At 39.7% G+C, this 27,052-nt stretch overlaps 1 protein-coding gene across 3 annotated transcripts in view; it reads right to left on the bottom strand.

Moving 5' to 3' along the window:
• Window positions 1-3,872: 3,872 nt before the first annotated feature.
• The window catches only part of NFX1 (nuclear transcription factor, X-box binding 1), a 63,739-nt gene continuing 40,559 nt past the window's right edge, over window positions 3,873-27,052 (bottom strand). The window contains exons 12-24 of one of the 3 annotated variants that reach the window (XM_079113241.1): window positions 23,525-23,604; window positions 22,070-22,178; window positions 20,609-20,728; window positions 18,124-18,203; window positions 14,789-15,019; window positions 13,673-13,746; window positions 12,874-12,975; window positions 12,236-12,277; window positions 9,229-9,327; window positions 8,600-8,666; window positions 6,739-6,884; window positions 5,837-5,941; window positions 3,873-4,409 (exon numbers count right to left, since the gene is read on the bottom strand). In XM_079113241.1, the coding sequence (XP_078969367.1) occupies window positions 4,337-4,409; window positions 5,837-5,941; window positions 6,739-6,884; window positions 8,600-8,666; window positions 9,229-9,327; window positions 12,236-12,277; window positions 12,874-12,975; window positions 13,673-13,746; window positions 14,789-15,019; window positions 18,124-18,203; window positions 20,609-20,728; window positions 22,070-22,178; window positions 23,525-23,604 (1,328 nt within the window). In that variant the 3' untranslated portion in view covers window positions 3,873-4,336. Of the gene's footprint in view, window positions 4,410-5,836; window positions 5,942-6,738; window positions 6,885-8,562; window positions 8,667-9,228; window positions 9,328-12,235; window positions 12,278-12,873; window positions 12,976-13,672; window positions 13,747-14,788; window positions 15,020-18,123; window positions 18,204-20,608; window positions 20,729-22,069; window positions 22,179-23,524; window positions 23,605-27,052 lie in introns of those variants that run through there. The other 2 variants (XR_013759647.1, XM_079113242.1) reach the window with 2 other exon arrangements.

Genomic DNA, 27,052 nt, shown 5'->3' with positions numbered 1-27,052 from the left:
TGCACCCTAGTGGTCACTGTGGGAAAAATCCTGTCTTCTGAAAAATTACTGGTTGTTCTGCTTGGGGACATAGTATAAGCTTTGCTCCCTTTTGAACTGACCTGGACCACCCTTTCCCAGGAACTCCAAATGAACTGTCAAAGTTACCCTTGCTTGGCCTGTGGAGAAGACAGGTGAGCGTAATAGGAATTTCAGATTCTCACTTGTCCATTGGGTGATCTGGGTAAGTGATCTAACCTTTATTCTCCCCACTAGTGAAGGGGTTATAAATACATACCTTCTAGGACTTTGAGGAGCAAAAGAGATGAGCACTGTACTTGGTGCCTTCTATGTTCTCAATAGCTGTTATCTACTGTTAGAAGAGATTCTTGGGCAAGTGTGGGTAGATGAGGACTTGACTCACTCACTCATGTTGGATGAAGTGGGTGAGGGGAGTGCATAGGGAGGTGACTGAAAGCTTACTGCTGTTCCTCCCCTGACCCCCAGTAGTTACTGAGACTGTCCTGGTATAGGCTTGAGGCTTGACTGTGCTGATGCCACGTGGTATGGGGAGACTCTCTTGATTTTTATGATTCACACTATTATCCTCAAGATAACTCAGGGCAGCACATGGGCAGGAACCATTACCCCAGATGCAGAAGCCAATGCTTACTGTTAAGAAAGTGCCCAAGGAGAGAGTTGAGGAAGTAAGACAGAAATTCTATATATTTAGCTATTTCCGCATTCAGGTTTTCCAGGAGGCTGTGCATCAGGAAAAATAACCTTATAAAGCCTGGGTTGAGGGCAAACTTGGGTCATGGGCAGGACTTCCAAGTGAGCTCTATTTGCAGAAGTCAGAGGGGCAAACCCAATTTTCTGAGGAATAACTTCCTCCTAGTACAGGGTGCTTCTAGGCTAGGAAACATAAGGTCTGATACGGCACATACATGTTTGACCCCAGGGAGCATGTCTTTTCTGGGATTAGCATTTGAAGGTAGAGGGGCTGGAGCGGCTTTGAGAATCTCCTGGGGATCCCTGCACTCTAAAGGCCGCGGGAGACAGTATGGGACATCTATACTAACGCTGCATGGGATTTGGGAGGAAGAACTTTCCTTTGGGTGGTGAGTAGACTAGTGAGGAGGCACCCTGGCAAGGTTGTTAGAAAACAAGGTCTCCAGGCTTTCAGGCATGAAGCAAGGCCAGCCAGCACCACAGGACACCCCTCCCCCTAAGCCCAAATCTATAGGACCCAATAACTTGGACTTTGCACTTCCCTGAAGTCTGACATTCCTTATTCCCCTGCCTGGTCTGTTCTCAGGTGTGGCTAGGACAGGATCCAGAGCTCTCAGGCAGACCCTGCAATCAGGAGGGCCTGCTTTATCTCCAGTCCTCCACCCATTGTCCCACCCATTGCATCAGGATGGCACCACGGCTGAGAGGAGCCAGTCCTGCCAGACAAACCAGAGGGAATTCCAAAGATAAGAATTTGGTTTCTGGAAAGCTCTGACCCATAAAAGAACTCCTGTTAAAAAAGTATAGAACTGGAAGGGGGAGAAGAAAGCATCTGATTCTCAAGAAGCAACAGTGTGAGGTCCTGGTGCCAAGACTCCCTTAAAATATGAGATCCAAGTGTAAAATTGTATCCAAGACTGTTTACTTAGTGAAGAATCTGCCAGACCCAGTAAAAACAGTTTTCCTTTGTTGAGGTGGCCTGGGGTTCCCTTGGAGCTCAGAAGGGGGCTGCTTCCCCTGCTGACCCCTTGGCATCCTATCCTACCTCCCTGATCTAAATCTCTTTCTCTTTGCAGGATCAAATTCTCTCACCCTCATCCTCTTTCATTTGGATCACCTCTGCAGCCTCTTGGTTCTGCTTTACGTCTCAAAAATGCCCTCCGATTCCTTCCACACATTTCTGCTTAAGGGGCTACTCTAGAACAAGGTAGCAATATAAGGTCCATGGTCAAATCTAGATTGCTAGCCAGGTATGGTGGCACACACCTGTAATCCCAGCAGCTTGGGAGACCGAGGCAGGAGGATCTCAAGTTCAAAACCAGCCTCCACAACTTAATGAGACCCTGGGGATGTGGCTCAGTGGTTAAGCACCCCTGGGTTCAATCCCTGGTACCAAAAAAAAAAAAAAAAAAAAATAGCCTTCTGCTTGTTTTTGCACAACCCATGAGTTAAGAATGTTTTTCACAATTTTAAAATCTTCTTTGTGGTGATAGGGACTGAACCCAGGATCTTAGGTATGCTAGGCAAGTGTTTTTCCACTGAGCTACATCCTAACCCCAAATACTCTTACTTTTCCCCTGCCCCTGCCAGGGCATGGATGGAAGCCAAGGTCTCATGCTATATCCCCTGCCCTACAACTTCTAAATGGCTGGAAAAAAGTCAAAAGAATATTTTGTAACATGTAAAAGGTACATGTGATTCTTATTTCAGGGTCCATAAGTAAGGTGAGATTATGTACTATCTATGGCTGTGTTCACACAATGGCAGAGTTGTTTAGTTGTAACAAAAACTGGAAGTCTCACAAAGTCTTTCTCTGGTTGCTTAAAGAAAACATTTGCTGACTCTTGCTCTAGATTAGGAATTTGGCCCTGCTGTTCTACCTAGGTTCCTCAGTGGTTCTCTTCAGCTGACCCATATCTACCTCTCTCCAGCCTCACCCCAATCTGGACAACTCTTCCTCAAGCCCCGGCACATCTGCCTCTCACAGTCCTACTACACAACTGGCATCTGGCAGACACGCATGCAGCCATTCACAAGGAGCAGCCTGATAGGCATTTCATTCCTTATTTGGCTAGTGCTATGGAGAGCTGCTTACCTATTTTTCCAGATACCAAATATCACTTGCATGAACTCTGAGCACCTCCGATGGATCAGGCACATCCCCATCTGCTATTCACTTAATCCTCATAACAACCCTGATGAGGTAGGTAAAACTTCCACTCCATTAAGTGGCAAGTTATGTGGCACAGCTAGAACCTGAAGTTAGACTCCTGCCTCCTGCTGATTCTGAGATGCCTTCACAGAGTTCAACTACTTAATCCACTGCTTGAAAAGCCTAACAGATGCTCTCATGGGCTTTCTGTTGTGTGTAGGGTCACAGACTATATGCTAAATGGGCTCAGAGAGAGGAAGTTTGTTGTTTTCTGTCATTTTTTCCCAGTTGTCTGTTCCCATTGCTGTACCTGTCTTTCAAAGCAGTTTGGGCAAAGACTGAAGGATGGCCCTACTCTTCTTACAAAAATGCCTGGAATTGGAATTCCACATCTCAAGTTTCATTCTGCTGCTCCAGGGCACAAGGCTTGTTCTGAAGCAGAAGGAAGTTGCTGGAAATCTGGTCTCCAGGCTGGAGGGTTACCAATACAAAGGGGGTCAAATTAATTGTTGACACACCTGCTTTAAAGGAGCCTGAAGAATGCCTCTAGTGGGCCTCTGGACATAAGCTCTGGACTATCCACATACTTGACTATTCAGAGGTCCAGAGCTCAGAGACAGAGAAAGTCAACATGGTTGTTGAAGGCCTAGGAAAAAGCAATGCCGGACAGTTGTCTATGTGAGACTCTTTATCAACCAGAGAGGAGTTAGGATTACACTGGTCAGTTCATAGACGTAACAGTATGAAACTGGCAGAAGGAAAAGCTTGTTCTATGCCCTCTATTATGGGAGAGATGGCTAAACTGTCATTGGGCGGGCTCAGTGATGTGGTGTAAGAAGTGTAGGAACTTGAGAAAATGGAATTCTGTAAAGCAACCTCTCTCCTAGGTCTAGAACTGACAGCACTAGGAAACACCAAAAAGAAGTTCACCTAGACAGGCCCATGACAGCTTTTGGCAAAATAAGGTAAGACTTAGGTAAGATGGTTAGGTTTAACATGACACGTGTGATTTCAGATTTGGTGTATCAATTTAGTGTTTGGTATTTCAGGCTGAGAATTTTCAGAGATCCATCTGAGGTTGCAAGCACTTTTCAGGAGTAGGAACAACTGGGACAACTGAAACTATGACTAAGTGCCATGAAGCCAGTTTTGGGCAAAAATTCTGATTTGTTCAAATAAAACCCAATATTTCCCCAACCCTCAGAACAATCACAGTGATGATGTGAGGAGGCTCTTTAAACATATCACTGAAAACCTAGTGACCATACAATCAGAGATCTGGCCATAGTGAAACACTTTATACATGTAGGAATAGACAAGGGGATTTCTGAAACACTCATGCTTGGATGTATCAGTACAAGACAGCGCATGAGGCTGTGATCTGCCAGGCAGTGAGGAACGAGCATGATTTATCTGCTGGCAAATAAGTCTCCACTACATCTAATTATTCTTTTATCTAAGTGCATCTTGATCTCAGTCCTGGACATCAAAGTAGTCAATTACTGGCTCCTTGGCTATCTTCTGTAAATTACTGCTCCCAGAATTCCTGAAAAGCAAACAAAGAACCATCAATCTTTTCTTCTCTGAGGGAAACAGACATAGGCCTTCAGAAAGTTAAGGATCAGCAGATTAGCCACTTGTGAAACTTTGATAAGACAGGCAAACACCAGCTGGTGGCTACTGAAATTTGGTGATGGGTACATAGGCTTTCATTATATTAACCATTTTAACTTGAAAGTTTCTCCATAACAGTATGTATGCATATGTGTGTGTGTGCATATATATTATATATATATATATATATTTTTTTTTTTTTTTTGAGTACTGGGGATTGAACCACATTCCCAGCCCTTTTATTTTTTACTTTGAGACAGGGTCTCACTAAATGCTTAGGGCCTAAGGTGTTAAGGCCTTGAACTTGCTATCCTCCTTTCTTAGCCTACCAAATTAGCTGAGAATACAGGCATGTGCTACCACGTCTGGCCTTTCATAGTAGTTTTATACAAAAATCAAATAAGTTAAAAAAAAAAAGATAGCATCACATAAATAGGCTGATAATGCTACATGATTATGTCTGATCCATACATGGCTATGGCACTGTCTTGGAATACCCCACATTTCTAAAACCACTGCCCACGAGGATATGCACACTGCGCTCACTGGAGTCCAGGCTGCTTAGTTTCCAGGAGTAGAGAAGAGCTGGCTCCGTGGAGCTACATGGCTCTTGGCTGAGGCTGAGACATGGGAACACCAATTGCTCTGAACCTCATGGTGACCCTATAAATGCTCTTATTATCCTTTAAGAGGTTTTGTCCACGAAGTGCAGAAGAGGTACTGTTATGACTTCTGTGTGGAAGGCCAGAAAGAGTAGAGACTCCCTGGGTTTCAGAGTAACTTTTAGCCATGCTATCTTCATCACAGTAGGGCAGCTGGGTTCCCTTCTTGATAAGGAAGAGGAAGAGAGGGAGGGATGGTGTTTTATCACTGCACCTGAGAAAACATCTGGCAGACTTGCTACTTGCCAACTTGTTTTTTTCCTTAAATCATGAATGTGTTTTTGTGGTGAAAATCATTCAAACCCTATAGAAGTAGACAGCAAAATGTGTAATCCCCCTCTTATCCTCTTCAATGCCAACTCTTCCCCTCAATCCCACTTTCATCTCCAGAATAACTATTGTTAATTACGTGATGTTCCAGTTCTAAATCATTAGGTGTGACAGACTGAAATCCATTTTCTACCTATATTGTGGAAACTATGTCCAGTGACTGTTCTCCTTGGAATGAAACTGGCATTACAAACACCAAATCTATCTTCTCTGGCTTAAATAAATGTGTCTGATAGCTAATCAAACCCTGTATATTTGAACATGGCACCCTAAGGCCAAGCCCAAGGAGGCCACTAATAGCTGGTGCAGCCCAGGCCAGTCCCTGCTGGCTTCTCCACTAGCCAGGTCCCTTTGGAAGAATTCTTACTTGTCTGTCTGCTGTCTGTGATGAGGAATTGGTGGTGGAGGTCGGGTCTGCATTTCCCTTTCAAGCACACCTGTCAGCGTGGTAGGTGGACAAATGGACTTCCCTCTGAGGAGTCAAAACACAGTAATGAAAAAAGAGGATCATTTGTAGAGATAAGTAGACAGCCAGAAACTCAGTTTGTGACTTTGGCACTATTATGCTGCTGAGTACTCTCTGCTATGACCTGTCTTCTCTTGGGCATGGTCACTTGCATTCAAGCCCATCCCTTCCATCTGTCCCTGCTGGACCTACTGCCTCAAATGTTATACTTCACTGTTATTCCTTGGGAAGTTCTTTATTTTTGTGGTGCTGGAGATCAAACCCAGGGCCTTGCACACGCTAGACAAATGCTCTACCAACTAAGGGATATAGCCAGACCCAACTTAGGTCCTCCCTCCCTATACCCTTCTGGTACACACTATGACATCAGTTTCCTCTGATGGTAAAATACTGTTTACGTGATATGCCCTGAATCAGAGTCCAGTATTTATTATACTTCTATCATGCTAGAAAGAGAAAGCCAGGGAGGACAGAGAGAGGAATAAGGGACAGAAGGGAAAAGGGACGGATATGATGAACAGACATCCCATTAGATCCCCAAGGTCTGTTCCCTCTACCTACAGAAATACTGCCTCCAGCATCTGCCATTGGTCAAGGAAGACAAAAGGCTGTGTCTATAGAATGAAGCATGGAATTCACTCTCTGGCTCAGATCTTTAGATCATGAAAGGCTGGTCCAGCAAAGTAGCTTTTCCTTCTATTCTTCCAAAAGGAAGAGATGAAAGGAAAGCAAATACCAATATCTCTGCCTCTGGGTCTATTTTGCCTTGCTGAGATCCTCCCTTGAAAGCCAGATCAACCTACCTGATGGCAGTGACTACAACGTTGCGCTTTGGTTCACTGTCATAGCTCACACTCTCCAGACCATACACTTGGGCCAAGTCATGGATGATTCGGCGGTGGTCTCTGTTCATGGGAGGGAAGCTGTGGCTTTTCTTACTATTCTTTCCCTGTATCGAGGAACAGATAACTGATTGATAACATCATCATGAAAACAGAAAATGCTTACAACTGTTCTTACTACCACAGAGCAGCTTGGTCAAAAAGAATTTTAGAGGTTCACAATGCACAGCATTTCGCTAACCACCATGCAATCTCAGAGGGTTTCAGGAGAATGGGAGCAGCACTTCTTTACCTACTCTGTGGTAAGCAGATAGACAGGGTTAGGGACAGAGACTTTAGTGGACAGCAAATGGTTCCTTTTGCAGGGACCTGCAATGGGAAGTAAGTGATATTCCCAAGAAATGACTAAATCAATTTAAGACTTCAAAAACAAAATCTCTCTCAGAGGGTGAGGTGAGAAAATCATTTGAGCCCATGAGTTCGAGACTAACCTGGGAATTATGGTAGGACCCCATTCCATAAATAAAAACAAAAACATAACACCAACAAAAAACCTATAAGAAAATCTCACTCCTATTAAGTCAGCTGTACACTAAAAACCCTAAGTATATAGATATAGACACAAAAGCAGACAGTTTGCTTGAGTTTCCTAATTAGGAGGGGGACAATGCATTTCACTTTCTCCTTCAAGTTCCTTCCTACTGGGAAGTGGTAACAGAAGGGGAAAGGGGAGGGAAGGGAATGAAGAGAGATAAGGGAAATAGTGGGAAGGAAACCACCATCATTAGGAATGGGTCTATGGCAGCCATCTTGTCTTCACCCACAGTTCCCACTGATTGAAGAAACACTGGCTGCTTCTGACTTTTTCATTTAAAGCTACCTCCTCAATATCACTAGTTGCCTACAGAACAGGGGCCTTACTCTTTCTCTTTTTCTTTTTTTTTTTTTTTTGGTGATAGACCTGCTGCTTTTATCACTGAGCTACAACTCCAGTCCTTTTCACTTTCTGAGACAGGGTCTACCTAATTTTACTAGGCTGGCCTTGAACTTGTGGTCCTCCCGCCCCAGCCTCCAAAGTAGCTAGGATTACAGGTAGGATTACAGGTATGAGCTTACTGCACCTAGCTGGGTCCTTTTTTTTTTTTTTTTTTTTGGTACTAGGGATTGAGCCCAGGGGTGCTTCACCATTAAGCTATGTCCCCAGGTCCTTTTAATTTTTGATTTTGAGACGGGGACTTGCTAAGTTGCTTAGAGCCTTGCTTAGTTGCTGAGGCCCTTGAACTTGTGATCCTCCTGCCTCAATCAACCTCCTGAGGCTTAAGATTATAGTAGTGTGCAATCGTGTCTGGCTTTGGGTCTCTTTTTAAGAAGTCTACCCACTACTACTCTTGCTCTGGTCATACAACTTTTTATCTTTCCCTAAGGGTTTGTCCTGACTTTGGGGTAACAATTTCTTTGTTAGGAGTGTGCTCTCCTATCACACACAGCCCTTTGAGATCTGAGGGCCTTGCATGAGTTCTAAATATCCTTAGTCATGTGACTATCATTACTGAACCCTCCTTGTTCAGAGTTTCTTCACCCCTCTGAGGCACTGAGCTATGATTTTTATTTACATTTAATTTGGCTGCATATTTTCTGCAATGACTGAACCTGGACAGGCTTCCATAGATGTTATAGTGCCTGGGTTTGGGGTAAAGATTAGAATCCTCAAGGAAGCTATGACTTTTTCCTACAACTACTGTAGGCTGATGGTATTTCTAGGACTTGATTTTTTATCAAGCTGGCCTTAAAGGAATGTCCAGTTGGATGTTTTGACTTCAACCTTATTCACGGCCTCCACAAGGGTTTCCATTTCCTTCTCAACATCACTGACAAACTTTAAGTCCTTCCTGAAATGAGAAACCACCACAGTTAATTTCATCTATCTCTGCTCTTTCAGGAATCCCTTCCACCCACCCTCTGTCTGTAAAGTGCATACAATGTACAATGCTGGCAGAAAAGCTGACGAAGTCAGGAACTGTCAGGTAACAGATAGTCATGATAAAGAAGACAGAAAAGAACAAATGTGAGAAAAGAGGAGACACAGCCATCAGAGAACCAGGAAATAGGAGAAAAATAAGCTATTACTGACCCAAGCAAGAATCATGTAATTGTGAGACTTGGGTGGACAGAGGTGGAATGTGGCTCAGAGATGCTATGATTTAGTCTACCCAGGTCTTAGAAGGCATCAACTCCAACCACAGAGGTCACCCTCACCCCCAAGGTTCAGTTAAGCAAACAGTTTTGAAAAAAGAAGGTAGGATTTTTATTAAACATCAAATAATCTTTTGTAATAGATGAATAAACTTTACCTGGCTTAGTCATAGAAGGAGCACATATTAGTTTCTATATCTTAAAATACTAAATACTCTCATAAGCCATTATTAAGAAAATAGATAAAAAGTTACATACCTGGCATCATCTTTCAAACTATCACTGAATTTTGATCCTGAAGAACGTATATTGAAAGGATCAGAATCATCACTGATATCAAATGCCTCTGCTAACCTCCTGAAAATGATATAAGTTTGCAAACATAAGGAAAGAAGCAGAGGGAAACTATCTTATACAGTAGTTCTCCCTTACCAATAGGAGATATGCTCCAAGACCCCCAATGGATGCTTAAAATTGCAATAGTACCAAGCCCTATGCATGCTATGTGTTTTCCTATACATACATATCTATGATAAAATTTAACTTACATATTAAGCACAATAAAAGATTAATAAAAACTTAGCACAGATTTTAGTAGTCTTAGCATGTGACTTTTCTCATAAGTTGAGAACTTTTAACTTTTTACTTATACACTTCATTTCTTCTCTTCAGTGTATCTAAATTGCTAGAGTCACTACTCTTGAATTAAGTAAAATAAGGGTTACTTGAATATAAGCACCGTGATAACTGCAATAGTTAATCTGATAACTGAGATGGCTACTAGTGACAATGGGTAGGCGGTATATTCAGTGTGGATTCACTGGACAAAAGGGTGGTTCTTATTCCTCACAGGATGAAGGGGGAATGGTGTAAAATTTCATCACATTACAGTGTAAAATTTAAAGTTTATGAATGTTTTACTTCTGGAATTTTCCATTTAATTTTTCAGTCTGCAGTTGACAGTGGGTAACTAAAACTGGAAACCAAAACTGCAGATAGGGGGGTGCCTGCTGTAGTAATATACAGGTACTACAATGTCCTAAGTTCTTTATACATTAACCATTTGATTTTAGTAAAACCAATGACTAAAGAAAGAATTACAAGATATGGTATTGTTCTCATAGAATAAAATAAACAAAATAGACCTATGTGGGTCTGAGCAAGCTGAATATTGGAGATTTGAATTATTTGGGGAAGAGAAGGCTGAGTGTTTGAAATCACTGGATATTGTCAATAGGGAATGACTTTCTCTGAAGCTTAAAGTAGGTACATAAGCAAGAGAGGTAGCTTAGTGGCGGAATGCATATTTAACATGCACATGCCTTGGGTTTGATCCCTAGCATCGCCAAAACAAAGCAAAACAAAAAACCCCAAACCATAAAATGGACATATAAATATTAAAATTAACATCCCATCACAGAAAAGCTGGAAAAATACAAGAGGAAACAATTCCACTGGAAACATAGCACTGCTTTTATTTAAGACAGGGTTTCCTTATCTTGCCTAAGCTGGTCTCAAACTCATGTGCTTAAGTGATCCTCCTGCTTTGGCCTCTTGAATAGGTGGGATTATAGGCACATGTCATGGCACTGACTTAAATTTTCCTATTTTTTTTTTTTTTTAACAGTCTTAATTTTCAGAATTCTTGGAGGGAGACCTTTTGATGTTTTCATTAGGAGGTCACAAGTTCAAATTTAAACACTAATTAAAACCTGTCTGTAAGATGAACTTGGCCTGTTAGTTTCTTTATTTCTGCAATGGAAATATACATATATTGTAACTTTAGATGGCATTTCCTGTTTTAAATGTGCATTTCTTTTCTTTGGTAGATACTTGTCTAGTATGTACAAGGCCCTGGGTTCTATCCCCAGCACTGTGCTTAAAAAAAAAAAAAAAAAAAAAAAAAGGCCAGTTCAAATCAGTTACTAATATTTACTGGGCACCTAGTACATGTCAGGCTTGTGACAAGAGCCTTATATATGTCATCCTTAGTTTTAATATATTAATCCTCACAACTCTGGGAAGTATATATTATTACTGTCACCTATCCACAAATTTTTAATGAAAATTAAGGCTTAGGGAGAATATGTGACTTGTTGAGGGTTATCTAGCTACATGATTTGTAAAGATAGGATTCAAATCTAGATAATCTGACTCTGGAGCTCTGGACAGCTCAGACTACTATATAATACTATCATTCAATTACACAAAGGCATATTTTCACACTTTGGACCCTTTCTGTGTATTTAGAACATTTCAGAACACCCAGGACTCCTACTTCACATTTTACAACTAAGGACACTGATAGAGCACTCCTTAGAAAATTGCCATCAAAGTCAAACCAAGGGAAATTGGAACAGCATTACTGCTGAAAAGAGTATAATTTGGCACAACCATTTTGAACACTTGGCAGAATCTATTAAAGCTGAACATAGCCATACCCAATTAATCGACAATTCTACTCTCAAGTTTATATCTAATGGAAACAAATAAGTACATACAGCAAAGCAAGAATAAAAATATTCTTGGGGGCTGGAGATGTAGCTCTGAAACAGAATGCTTGCATAGCAAGTGTAAGATCCCAAGTTCAATCCCTAGCACCACACACAAAAAAACAAGTTTTTAACAGCATTATTTAACAGCATATGGCAGAATGTTTTCTGAAATATTAATATACATCATGCAAAATCAAAAATGAACTAAGTGCTGCTACCTGCAATAAGAATGAGTGTCACAAATGTAATGAAAGAAACCAGATTAAATAAATACAAACCATATGATTTTATCATTTATATAAAGTTCAAAAACAGACAAAACTCAAGTGTTAAAGTCAGGATAGACATAATTTTGAGGGATACAAGAGAGGGCTCTGATAATTTTCTATTTCTTGATGAGTATTGTTTATACCATTGTAGTTCACTGATCTGTACACTTATGTTATATTTCAATGAAAAAAATTCATTAAATGTTTAAGATTGTTACCTCTGTTGAAATCAGGAAGTTGGACAGTCACTAAATAACTATGTTGTGGCATGTGATGTTTATATCATGCCCAAATCCACACAGTTCATGCTTTGGGAATATGCTGAAATTACCTGAGTGGTTTTATACTTAGACAATTCAATTTTTGATGATCATATTTCTCTTTTTGTCTGATAGTGGTAATAGAATGAGAGCAGGTACTGAATGACAGAAGGGATGCTCCCTCCTATTAATTACATAGGGCTCAACGACAAGTAGATAACAAGTTGCTGAAACCACTTACTTTTTCCTTTCCAAGGCTGAACACTCCTCATCACACTCCAGCCTTAATAAGCAAATGAAAAAAAGTCAGGACACAGGTTCTACAGTTCCTATTCAACAAGAAAGTCTAACTTAGACCACTTGAGAACACAGCAGACTCTTGCCACAGGACTTTCCTTCAGGCCAGAAAGCAGCTTGTGACGTCACCTACTTTTCAGGTTACATTAGCAACCTCTCCCCTTGTGAATCTGTTTCCCCTAGTCTCTAGGTTTGGGGAGTCTAGGAGTCCCCAGTGTGTGTGTTCTCTGGGTGCTCTGCCCTCAAAATACTCCCCAGGGACCTTTCTGACAGCTCCAACTCCCTTTCTAGATAGAGTCATCACTTTGGTTCTGTTTTCCTGTGGGCTGGGCTGGGCACATCTAGGACTCTGCTTCCTCTATCAATTGTCTGTAATGAAACTGGAAAATATCCTCTGGTCTTAGTTGTATCTTGAGTGGGACTCCTTGGGGTTGGAGTGGGTATGGTCTCAACATCAAAGTGTGTTGAATGCCTACTGTGTGTGAGCTCCACGTGGGAGACTGAGATAAATGAATGTGCCCTACCCTTGAGAAACTAAGTCTAATTAGAGGAAGAAGGCACCTTACATATTGTTAAAATTACCTGGCTTGTTGAATTTCCTTCTTGGTAATTAACTTGCTGATCTCCACTGAATCTCCAAGCTGCATGTCTGTTATTTTAGAGGCCATAGAAATAGCAGCTATTCTGAAATACGAAAAAGAGAATAGGCACTGTAGTTTCATAAGAAACTCCCCATTTAAAAAATACAGAATACCACTTTCAAAGGCAATCCACCACAAGACAGTGTGTGTGGCCTTGGAATCCCATCTTACTAACTACCTACAGGTTTATGGCATGTGTCCTCACTAAGTTTTAAGCAGCTACACAGGAAGTGATGAGGTAACCCAACTCCTTAGTACCCACTTGAGCCTCCAGTTCAATGCTCAGTACTGAGCAGGCTTTCAAACACGGAAAATTTGATGTCTGTCAACTTGTAAAGTCCTATAGCAAAGGCATACCTCGACTCTAATCAGAGACATCCATACCAGTCATTCCCTAACAGCTCCACCACTGTTCTCAGATTTCTGTATGACAACATGAGTTCCAAGATTTTAAGAGGCTAAAAAGATCCCTCCCAGAACCATTTGAAAACCTTGCAGGGGGAAAGGGGCACAGAACTTAGCCTTGAGTGTGTCACCTACAAGTAGTGGGATATCAAAGCAATTTATCTAACTTTAGGATATCTTTTCTTATCTCAAAGTTTAATAAGACCAAAAGAGGGAAAGTGAGAGAGAGAAGAGAAAGACTCTCTTACTTTTAGAAAACTTGCAAGGATCTTTCAATAAACACATGAGTCTCTTCACCTAGATCTACCAATTGTTAACATTTCTGTAGCACTAACCTTTGATAGGTACTGGATGCTTCAGAACAAATCACCATTTCTTTTCTTCGTCCACATTCACACTGTAGCTCTACCTGAAAGAAGATCAACATGGAATGACTCTTAGCACATGTGAACCATGTGTTAAGCAGGCTTTACCTCTAAAACTTTTCTTAAACCAAACCATGGCAGAGTCAGTGAGTAGACATACTCCAAGATGGAAGAAGCTAATCATGTACATTTTTTTGGGGGGTGGGTGGGGGGTAATGGGATTGAACCATTATACTTGCTAGGTAAGTAAGCACTCTACCACTGAGCTACATCCCCATCCCCTTTAAAAATTTATTTTGGAGAGAAGGTTTTGCTTAGTTGTGGAGGCTGGCCCTGATCTTATGATCCTCTTGCCTCAGCCTCCTAAGCAGCTGGGACTACAGGCATGTGTCACTGTGCCTAGCTAACACATGAAATTGAAAATGTGGTAACTGACATTCCAGGAAGGATGGTGTCCTGTCCATAATGCCCCTTTCTGGAAACTACTTCTGTTCTTAATCTGGCATGAAGGCCTAGAATGAAGTTTAAATCACAGAACCAGAGGTGGACACTAGATGAAACCAGTTGAGGTCTAGCCAATTCCACAAGATCCCTCTGCTTTCACCCCTTCAAGATGGCCTTCCTTGTTGATCCCTGAGGCCTGGCCAAGTTTCCTACATGCTCCCACAGCACCCTCTATAAGGATATAACTACTACTCTATGATATCATATCTGCTCTATCTGATTAATTACTTAGTATCTGTCCCATCAAATTATAAGGGACCATGTTTACTAGCCCCAGTACCTCACCCACTTTTTTGTAGAACATTTATATATTCGTCGAATAAATGGACTTGACAGAATCTCCTGAGAATGTGAATGAAGGGAGACAGACTGGTCAGGTGGCAGTGGGATACCTGCTGAATTAAAAGGCCATACCAAGTTGGCAAACAGAAATCTTTATGAATTCTTGCTATCTTAACTAGGAGTTCGTTGCAGCTGATGTCCCCTGATTGATTAAGATGCACGATCAGGGTCTGCTTAGTCAGTTCTGGATTCACTAGCAGCTCCAGAGTCAATGCTCCATCTGGAGTCAGGAGTACCCACCTTGGCTTTGCAAGCAGTCACTGGGCAGGGTGAGCTAGGGTGGCATGATGCCATACATGGGTGGCCACAGTCAGCTCTGGGGGTGGTGCAGGGCTGTTTGCAGGCCTCCTCCACAAGACATTCTCCTTTGTGACAGAGTCTCTGACACTTGTGCATCCCACATGGTAGCGTAGCACTGCAGGGTAATCCGCAAGAGATATCAACCAGATGACAGGGGATGTTGCTTCGTAACTAGGAGAAACAGAAGTAGCCAGAGTCTCATCTCTGTGTGGGATGTGGGGTGAGATTTAATTTACCTTTAGAACATTTCTGAACTTTGCTCTTTTTATTTGAAAACAATTAATTTGATTTTCAAAGTAAAAAAGGAGTAGTTTGACAAGAAAACAAATCTGAACTTTAATAATTATGTTTGTTATGATCCAAAAAACTTGTGGCTGCATCTAAGTGTGATCCAGGACAAATTTTCCAAGGTAGGCAACAAGGAAATGAAACCAGATAACTAGGAAGTACTTTAAAACTGTTATGACCAATAAAGAGAGGGAAAAAAAAAAAAAAAAGGTGGGTGGGGGAAATGTAAATAGAAGTGTTGTAGTGAAAGGGAATAGTGGGGAAAGGAGGAGAGATGAGAAAAGGGAGGAACTGTGGAATGAAACTGACTAAATTATATCGTGTACATACATGACTATATCATTGAATTTGAACTTTATGTATATATACAAAGTATCAATTAAAAAATAGTAAATAAATAGAAGGAAGACCAGTACAATAGAAGGGTGACAGGGAAAAGAGGAGGGTGGGGAAACACAAAGTACTGGGGACTGAAATGGAGCAAATTATATTCCATGAATGTCAAAATGAACTCCACTATTATAATGCACTAAATAAAACCATTAAGAATAAAGAAAAAAATTGGGAAAACTTAAAAAACAAAACTCTATGACTAAACTGGGAGGATCAGAAGACTTTCTTTTGACTTTCCACACTATGAAGGCACTGAGCTGACAGACTAACCATCATATATGCTGGGGCTGGGAAGACTCTTGGCCTATGGGTTCTAAGACAGACAGCAGGGTTGTTTTATGTGATTAATATTCAACTTTCCTCACGTCTCCCAAATAATGGTCTCATAACTTCAGGCAGCTGTGTCATTTAAAAAATTGAGGCAATAGTAACCCCCTACTCATTTTTTCTCAAGAAACTGCATGGTTCCAGGTTTCCCCACCACAGGAAAAAGATACTGAAATTTTACTTCTGTGGAACCAAAGGTTACTCTTACATATTCACTCAAATTCCTTCAAGAACCCTCATGAGGAATACACTCCAACTTCAGTGACATATAACTTCTACCCTTGAAGAGGCATCCAAAGTCTAGGATATATATATATGTTTCCAATTGTTTTAGAATTAGTATTCTGGTAGAATAATATAGTTCCCAATCATTAAATGTTTACCTGTTCTAGTACCAGAGCATAACTTTTGGCTCTCGTCTGCCCTCTGTCATCCTCTCCCCACATTACTTACCTACCTCCTTATGATCCTTTAGTATGTTATTTCCCCCAAAATGCCTTCCTTTAGTAGAGACCTCTTCATCCCCTCAATACTCTGTACTTTCCACATTACTGCACTTATAATTGCCTGTTTTCCTGTCTGCTTCCCACCCAAGTGAAGGCTGCACAAGGGCAGGGGCATGTTAGTCTTGTTAACTTTTTTTCTTTTTGGTACTGGGGTGCTTAGCCACCCAGCAACATCCCCAGCCCTCTTTATTTTTTATTTTGAGACAGGGTCTCACTAAGTTGCTTAGGACCTTGCTAAACTATTGAGGCTGGCCTTGAACTTGTAATCCTCCTACCTCAGCTTCCAGAATCACTGGAATTACAGGTGTATACCACCAAGCCTGGCTAGTCTTACTAACTTCTGAATCATGCCAAAACTACCCTACCTAGTACATTGTAGGTACTCAATATTTATTAAAGTTTGAATAAGTCATCAATACAAAGATGACATATTGATGTCTTAGAACGGATAAACTCACAAAGGAAGTGAGATTTATAGAGGAGAATAAATATGAAGGACTATGCCTTGAGAACCATTCACAGGAAATAAGTGGAGAAAAATATGTCCATCAAGATAAGAAAATAATACTAAAAGCATGTTGTTACAGATGTCAAGAGAGTTTCAAGGAATGTTGGTTAACATGTTATGAAGTAAAAAGATCAGGTTACAAAACAGTATTATCTTAAATGGAATAGGGGAAAGTATGTATCAACACATATTGGGTAGATTATACACCAGAGTGGTAAAGAATATCTTTTTCTCAGGCAGATGTGTAGTTCAGTGGTAGGATGCTTGCCTAGCACACACAGTAGACCTTGGGTTCAATCCCCAGCACTGATTCCCTTCCCACCCACCCATAAAGTATTTTCTTTTTCTTTCTTTTTTTTTTTCATGGTGCTGGGGATTGAACCCAGGGTCTTGGGCTTGCAAGGCAAGCACTCTACCAACTGAGCTATCTTCCCAGCCCCAAAGTATTTTCTTGAGAGAACTTTATTTTCTTAATTATCTATGAGAAATATGTATTTTTAAATTAAAAATTTTTAAGCATTTAAAGGGTTTATAGTGGACAATGCCAAATATGGCTTAAAGGTAAGAATGAGGATGGAAGTCCTTCAGGGCAGTGGTAATAAGACTGGAGGAAGGCATTTGGGCCCAGTAGTCAGAATGGGGAGCTGCATAGGGCTCACAGAACAAACCTGGCAGGTGGGAGACAGCCCATCTCTACTTTTGGATACTCTTACTGAAATACTTCTTTCTAGGCCAGTAACCCCATTTTCATGTCAGTTAACCTAGAAGTTGTCTTTGAACACAGCATGCGTTCTTAAGGGCAACGGGGCTGAATTTCATTAGTTGTAACTAGATTAAAAAATGACAAAACAGACTCAAACTGTTACCTACTCTATGATTTCACTTTTGTGACATTCTGGAAAGACTTACAATACTGGGACAGACAACGAACAGATTACTAGTTGTCAGAGCTAGAAGGTGGAGGAAGAATGACTCTAGGGGGCATGAAGAAATGTTTGGGGGTGAATGAACTGTTCTATATTTTGATTGTGGTTAGAGGACTGTATAAATGCTTTTGGTAAAACTCAGATCTGTATACTAAAAAGGGTAAATTTTATTATATGTAATTTTTACCCTAAAAAGCGGGGAAAAATGGCAACAGAAAGCTTTTGCTTCTTGGAGTTAGTTTGAGAAATGATGAGACTAACAGCTCTTAAGTAATTAAATTATAAATCTCTGGCTGGAACAGTAAACACCTAAGAGAGAAAACTTACCTCATGTTTGCCCATGCACCACTTCTGAGTTAGGAAAGTACAAGGGGGACATTTCTCCTCACTATGACAAGAATGGTATACTGCAGAAAGAGAAAGGTAATATTAGGTATAATTTTTTTTTTTTTTTTTTTAATTTAGCTGTAGATGGACACAATACCTTTTTTATTTTGTTTACTTACTTATGTGGTGCTGAAGATTGAACCCAGTGCCTCACGAAAGCTAGGCAAGTACTCTACCACTGAGCCACAACCCAGGCCCTAGGTATAATTTCTAAGTAAAGTCACATATATATGCCATTTGTAACATATACATGTTATAACATATGCATGCATATATATATAATATAAACAGCATTTGAAATAGAATTTAAATTTTGGAGCTGGGAGTATTTTTTCTAAGTGGTCAGAGAACATAAAAAGTATGGCTTTATAAGGTGTTGAAAGATGAGGTGAATGAGAAAGAGAAACCCAATTAAGAGGGAAGAAATGTGCCAAATTCCAGAAGCAGAGAGGGGACAACTTTTTCACCGTCTCTTGTAGTCACCTGTCTGTTCATTTAACTACATTGTTTTTTTATTTTTATTTTTTGCGGTGCCGGGGATTGAACCCAGGGCCTTGTGCTTGCAAAGCAAGCACTCTGCCAACTGAGCTATATCCCCAGCCCTACATTGTTATTTTCACCCTACCTTATGCTATAACTGCTCTATGTTCACAGGTATCTTTGCCCCTTATTCCATCTAAAATAATTCTACTGACTCCTTTCAACATCATTACTGTCAGTGAGAGGTAGTTCATTAAAATTCATCCCGTGAAACAAAACTTTTCTTGACTGACCACACTCTATCCTGAGCTCCCTCACATTCTCTTTAAAGCTTGCTGCCATGCCATCTGGTCCATGTACATAAAGTTTGTGCTGTGTGTATTTAACTACCATTCTCTTCCTCCCAGGGAAAATATAAGAACCTCAAAGCTATGGGTTTTTAAAAAAATTCCTCTGAAGCTCTGACATCATGCTGAATATACAACAAATACTCAAGAAAATGGCAATAAATGCGGAACAAAAAAGCAGGCCAAAACAACACAATTCACAAGCAGTTAAGTTCTTACTAAGGACAAAGTCCAGCAGGGTTTTAACTTCACCTATAATACTGGCAAGTGAGTGGAAAGGAGGAGACATGTGGGGCCGAGACACTTACTGCATGATATATGAACACTATAGTTTGAGTTTATAAACTATGCCGGGAGGGACATCCTAAGGGTCCCAGGGAAGAAAGGGACGTTTTACTTCATGAGGAATTTGCTTATTGTGTTTTAGTCTATTAACTAAAAAAAAAAAAAAAAAAAAAAAGAGATCTGGGTGTCTGGTTTTCTTGGAACCAGGGATTGAACCCAGGGGCACCTAACCACTGAGTGACATCCCCAGTCCTTTTTAATATTTTATTAGAGACAGTCTCACTGAGTTGCTTAAGGCCTTGCTGAGTTGCTGAGGTTATTTGAATTTGTGATCCGCCCGCCTCAGCCTCCCAAGTTGCTGGGATTACAGGTGTTCACCACGGTATCTGGCTAGGGTGTCTAAATCTTATGACCAGATGTTACTGTAAGTATCAAATCTGGTGCCTTCAGTTATTTAAAGTTTGCCTCTGAGGCTTGTTAAAATAAAATGATGGGCCCAATACAGTCCTAAAGGAAAGTTAGTAACTGGACTGGAGAGGTATGGAAAATGATGTCAAGTAGTTTTTTGGGTGGTGTCAAAAAGCAGTTTATCAGAGAAAAAGTGGAAAGAACTCAAATGTCCAGCAACACAAGACTAAATAAACTGGCCTATTCATGTAACAAAATACTCCATTGTCATTAAAAATCTATGTTTGGGGGCTGGGGAGATAGCTCAGCTGGTAGAGTCCTTGCCTCGCAAGCACAAGGCCCTGAGTTCAATCCCCAGTACTGGAAAAAAAAAAAAAAAAAAAAAAAAAAATCTATGTTTGGGATGGGGATTTGGATGCAGCTCAGCAGAATGCTTGTCTAGCATGTGTGAAGCTCTGGATTCAATTCCCAGTAACTAACACACACACACACACACACACACACACACACTCCACACTTTACATTGCTTCTTTTTTCTTCCCGATGCAAGCGCATATACATTGCTTCTGTTATCAACAAAAAACTGAAGTTACTTTTAATTTTGTCAAAAGATGTTCAACTTTGAAATATACACCAAAAGTGAAGGTCACAAAGAAAAGTCCCTGAAAGACAAGACCAACTAGAATTTCTTCTACCTTTTGGGTGTGTCTGACAACCATGGAGTAAAGCAGTGGAGTATGCTGTGGGTCCAAGCTGGAGCCCCAATAACCAACCCACCTACACAGAAGCACAGTGGGCTAGGGGCAGCCATCTCAGCATGACTTCAGAGCATGAAGACAATTACATAGCAACATCCTCAATGATAAGGTATGAGCAGGCTGTGAGGTAGGGAATATGGGACTCACCTGGATGGTCACATTCGTGGACTCTGGCACAGGTCTGGGTACACTCAGGAGGCCTAGTACCACAAGGAACTGGAGGATAGATCACTGATGCACCACAGTGGCAGGTTAATTCATCAAAACCTGGTAGGCGAGACAAAAGAATCCTTTTTGAGTTTGGGATGTGCATGCCCATTTTAAATGAAGACACACATTTATTTTTGTTTGTCGTTTTAGATAACTTGGAAGAGAAAAGTAATAGGAAAATAGAAAAAAAAATAGGTCTCTATTTTATTAGACTTTAATTAAAGTTGACCTGGTGAAAAAGGTACAAATATCAAGTGTTCCATTTACCACTCTGAGCCTGACAACTTCCCAATACTTTCCCCAACACATTTCCATTAGAGGGTTATATTAATGACCATTGAGTTTTTACTATTAAAATACAAAATTTGCCAATATTTCAAAGATCTGAATAACCCAGGGAATATTTATCTTCCAAATGATCAATGAATTGTATTATATTATAAATCGCACATGTGTAAAAGACCCAATTCAAGTATGAGAGAGAACAAGCATTTTAATGCGATAGAACAAAAACAACTCTGATTCATATCCTTTCTGAAATGAGGTTGCGTTTTGGTGTAATATCAAAGAACAGTATCCACAATTATTCAAAAAAGTTTAAAAAATATTTCTTCACTCTTCCAACTAGTTAGTTATCTATGTGAGGCTGGATTTTTTTCATATGCCTCAACTACACTGTAACAGATAAAATGCAGAAGCAGATATGAGATTCCAGATATCCTCTATGAAACCAGACATCCGATACTGTTTTTTTTTTTTTTTTTCTTCAAAGTATAGATTTAAAAAAAAAAAAAAAAAAAGATTGATGTTGGGCTGGGGTTATAGCTCAATTTGCAGAGTGTCTGCCTGTCAAGCACAAGGCCCTGGGTTAAATCCCCAGCACCACCAAAAAAAAAAAAAAAAAAGGGATTAATGTTAACATGTAATGGGTTATTACTATTATCTTAAAAGGAAACAATAAATCAACTGTTTTTATATCTCTCAGTTTCAATTTCTAATATGGTAGATATTGATAGATATAACTCACAGAAAAGAGTTCTTTGGGGTTCTCAATTGTTTTGAAGAATATAAATGTTTCCCAAGACCAAATAGCTTACTAACTATTATTAATAACACTGCTAATAAAGAAGACTTCTTCTGCCAAGGGCAAAAGCTAGTCAATAATATATAAAAGGGAGTTAGCAGAGGAAGAATCCTTTAGTGAATCTGGCCCCATCTCAGGGTCACTGCTCACATCTCAAGTTTCATACATCCAGGGATTATAATACAGCACTAAAAGGAACTTAAAAAAATCTCAACACATCTGAAATACTAAGATTTAGTTCAATAATGCACATCAATTTGTGCATGAATTTCTAGGAAACTCTTATAACTTAAGTATACCGTGGAGACACTCACTGGCTTGCCAGCATGTCTGACAGTTCCCTCGATGACAAGGTTCTTCACACCTATGAAGGCCACAACGAAGTTTCCTCCCACAAATCAAAGGACACTTGTGCTCCTTATCCTGAGGGGAGAGATTTCTATTTGTTCACAAAATGGTCTTCATTTTATATTTTTCATAAACAAGATTAACTTCCAAAAACAAAGATCTATACAATTAAGAATGAAATAATGTCTAGGTAGATTTAAAATAACCAGGGAAGAGGATATGGATGAAACGAGATTAGTTATTAGTTGGTCACTACTGAAGCTGGATATTATGTATATGTGACTCACTATACTAATGTCTCTGCCTTTGCCTATGTTTGGTAGAAAGCACAATTTCATCATTCTATGCCTTGTCAATATGTATATTTTTAAAGTGACAATTATGTATTATCTTGTTAATGGTACTGTTATCTTGTTTGTATATATTTGTGTATATATGTATAATCACATATGTATCACAAATGTACAAGTTATCTTGTCATGTACATATGACACACACACATATATATGTATATATGATGATATATCAATATATTAAAAGTTGGGTTGTGTTTCCTCTAATTAGTTCCACAGAAGTGAAAATTCCAAATAAATATAACTCATTCCTTTAAAAATGCCATACTGGGGGCTGGGGGGATATAGCTCAGTTGGTAGAGTGCTTGCCTAGCATGCACAAGGCTCTAGGTTCAATTCCTAGCACAACCAAAAAAAAAAAAAAAAAAAAAAAAAAAAACATACTGGGCTGGGGTTGTGGCTCAGTGGTAACGCACTCACCTAGCATGCACGAGGCCCTGGGTTTAGTCCTCGGCACCACATAAAAATAAAATAAAGGTATTGTGTCCACGTACAACTAAAATATGTATATATTAAAAAAAATAAAAATAAAAATGCCATACTCAGGGCTGGGGTTATGGCTTAGTGGTAGAACACTTGCCAGGCACGTGTGAGAGGCTGGGTTTGATTCTCAGCACCACATATAAATAAAAGAATAAAATAAAGATCCATCGACAATTTAAAGAAATACTTACAAAAATATTTTTTAAACATATCATATCGATTTTGCATTTGGCCCAAGGAGGACATGAAATCCAAAGAACAAGTTGCTAAGTCCAGAACAGTATGTTAGACTGTGTGCTCATCTACTTTTCTTGGGCTCTGGGGTCCAAGGACTTCTGTCTTTCCTTTTTATATTCCTCCATGCTACCATTGGTTGACTTCTTGACCTAGTTGAGGTCTAAAAGGTTCAGTCTATTTCTGCAGAGCAGTTTGGGAACTATGAGAGCTCTTGCTTAGGGGCTTTCTTGCTTAGGGGCCCTTCCTATTGATATCTAAATCTGGGCCACATTCCAGATGGCTGAGGCTTCTAGAGCCCGGTGCCTAGATGAATGGAATCTGATTATGCCTAATGATAAGTCCACTTACCACACAGCATATCTCATTACATTTATGCCGTCCACACAATCGTTTCTTGTTACACCGCTTGTCACACATAAATGTAGCATCTGGTATGGTAAAATTAAAAAGATAAAAAAAAAAACCAAACAAGCAAAAGATATGAACATTCATTCAACATATATTTGAGTGTTTATAGGTAGAAGAAATACAAATGTAATAACATAAATAAATTAGTTATGGCAAATAAGCAAATTAAAGTAAGGCATTATTTTTCACCTGTCAAATTGCCAAAAAATGTTTAACATCATAAATGCAAATCAAAACCTCACTCCACACCCACTGAGGATGGTTATAATTTCAAAAGCTCAGAAAATAACAAGTGTTGGCAAGGATGTAGAGAATTAGAACGTTCATACACTACCGGTGGGAATATAAAATGGAGCAGCCACTGTGGAAAACAGACCAGCAGTTCTTCAAAAACAAAGAAATATCAATGGATCTATCAATTCCACTTCTAGGTATATTAATGCAAAAACTTGTACATAAAATGTTCATAGCAGCATTACTGACAATAGCTAAAAGGTGTAAACAACCCAAATAGTCAACTAAAGAAGAGATCAATAAAGTGTGGCATATTGATAAAATAGCCATAAAAAAGAATGAAGTATTAACTGTGCTACAATATAACAACTTTGAAAACATGCTAAATGAGTCAGGCAAAGTGGCACATGCCTATGATCCCAGCAACTCACGAGGCTGAGGCAGAAGGATTGCTAAGTTCAAAGTCAGCCTCAGCAATTTAGCAAGACCCTAAGCAATTTAGTGAGACCCTGTCTCAAAATTAAAAACACAAAAAAACATGGATAGAGATGCTTTAGGTAATCATGGATAAAATTAGGTTTGAGCTTTGTTTTCAAAGTACTCCCCCCAAAACTAAAAGTAGAGAGGGAAGGATAAAACAAGAGAGGCAAAATGTTGACAACTGATGAAACGTTATAGGTATGTGGAGGTTCATTATACTGGCTTATTTTCACATATAATTGAAATTCATCATAAAAATTTAAAAAGTGGGAGCTGGGGTTGTAGTTCAGTGGTAGAGTGCTTGCTTAGCATGTGTGTGGCACTGGGTTTGATCCTCAGCACCACATAAAAACAAATAAAATAAAGGTATTGTGTCTATCTACAACTAAAAAAATATTAAAAAAAATAAACTGGAGACAACCTTTTCAATGACCACCAAAAGGGCCATGGTGATATATAATATGAACTAATTTTCAAGGGAGCGCTATATACACTGATATGGAAAAATGTATTTGATAGATAATCAAGGGAAAATATCAACTTGCATGCAGTATGTTTAGTATGAACCTAAATTTAGGGGAAAAAACAAAACTGTGGTAGTAGGTTTATATATCTTTATGAATACAGAGAGCAATCTGAAACTATACCCTACAAGCTACTGACAGTGGTTTTACCAGAGGAGTGAAATTAGGAAGAAAAAAAAAATGGGAAGAAGATATATTTTCACTTTTTATTTTGTATATTTTTTTTCCAACTTCAAAAGTATATTAATTTTAGCCAGATTATGGTGGAGCACACCTATAATCTCAGAGACTTGGGACACTGAGACAGGAGGACTGCAAGTTAGAGGCCCTCAGCAACTTAGTGAGAGACTGTCTCAAAATAAAATATAAAAAGGGCTGAGTAGCCAGGACCTGTAGGTTTGCCGCTGCTGCCATCTTTGGATGTGGCCACCTTAGTCTGGGGACTCAAGCCAGGGCCTGGAGATATACTGGGGTACCTGCAGGTCTGGCTGCACCTGAGTCTTTCTGCTCAGTGTGGTAGTGGCTACCATCTAGCTGTCTCTTTGCAAGGTTACTCCTTCCTTTGTGTGAGTGCATGCCTGGTGGTCTCTGAGTTGAAAGGGCACTGAGATCTTGGGATTGCAGCAAGACAGGGTCTGGGGAAGCTGAAGCCCAGGTGCATCAGATTGCAGCTGGGTTTGTGTGGGCCAGTCTGGGTCTGGCAAGCCTGTGGAAAGCCAGAGACATGAGGCAGTTCCCCAGGGAGAGCACAGGTTGAAGAAACTAGAGAAAACTGGTCTCTCTCCAACTCAGTGAGTCCTGAAGTGTGCAGGAACAGAAGGGGCTGGCTACAACAAGTGGGAAGACTGTGAGAGGGAATGAGGGCATCTTGCTATCAGCTCACCCACCCAACTGGTCCAGCACCCACTGAACTGGAGTTAACATCAAACTTCAGACAACCTCATCTATCAGAGGAGAAGGAAAGCTGAGGAAATTTTTGAAAGCGAACAGAAGCAATCATTCAATTTTCCATTGAGATTTTCCTCTTTTTTTCTTTCTTTTGCCGTCTCATACCTCTATTTTTTAAGTTGTAGGTGGACACAATACCTCATATATAAGCTTATTGAGGAATGGGATGTCTGAAGAATATGTGACTTTTGTTATACAACCAAACCGAATTTTTATTAAAAAAAAAAACAAAAACAAACTACATATTTTTTTCTCATCTACCTGTCTCCCTAGATTCCTTCTTATTTCTCTCATAGTAACAGCCAACCTCTATTAATTCCTCCCTTGCTCTTACTATAAATTTTTTACCTGTATCTTCTCTCCCTCTCCCTCGTAAACATCTTACACTACTTTTGTTCCCTCATTGTCCATTATTTGAAATGCTAAACCCTTTTCAGCAAACTTACTGTTCATACTGTAGACAATAATTGAACACTTCATTTCTGTTTATTGTGATAAAACTCTAAACACCTTAATAGGAGCCATTTGGCTTAAGGTGATATATTGTTTGCATTGGGTGGTGGTAATATTGGTCTCCTCCTTAAAGGTGAGGTACTGGAAGCCTTCAGGGACACTAAAAGACTATAATAAGGTAGAATCTGTACTGCTTCAGCTCCATACCGCTAGATAAGAAGACAGAAACAACATGAAAAAAACAAGAGAACAAAGTGCCTCAAACAAACGAAGATGTTCCAACAATAGAATCCATAGACAACATAGTAGAAGAAACGTCAGAGATGGAGTTTAGCAAACACATAGACTGATTTTTGAAATACAGGATGGTATTAGAGAGAAAACACATGAAGTAAAAGACCACTTCAATAAAGAGGCAGAGATTATAAAAAGGAATCAAGCAGAAATCTTCAAAATGAAGGAAACAATAAATCAGATTCTAAATTCAATGGAAAATATCACCAACAGAATAGACCACTAGGAAGACAGAACCTCAGACAACAAAGACAAAATATATACTTTTGAAAAAAAAGCTACAAGGGACTGGAACAACGTATTTCAAGCTCTGAAAAAACATGGTTGCCAACTAAGAATCCTATACCCAGTAAAACTAACCTTCAGATTTGAAGATAAAATAAAATCCTTCCATGATAAACAAAAGTTAAATGAATTTACAAATAGAAAAGCCTGTGCTACAGAACATTCTTAGCAAAATATTCCATGAGGAGGAAATGAAAAACAACAATGTAGGTCAGCAAAGAGAGGGACTACCTTAAAGGAAAAACCGTTA

The sequence above is a fragment of the Sciurus vulgaris genome (genome assembly GCF_902686455.1).
Source record: "Sciurus vulgaris genome assembly, chromosome: 15".
NCBI classification, from domain to species: Eukaryota; Metazoa; Chordata; class Mammalia; order Rodentia; family Sciuridae; genus Sciurus; species Sciurus vulgaris.
The sequence above is the reverse complement of the archived record's forward strand: the minus strand, read 5'-3'. Positions and strand labels throughout refer to the sequence as shown.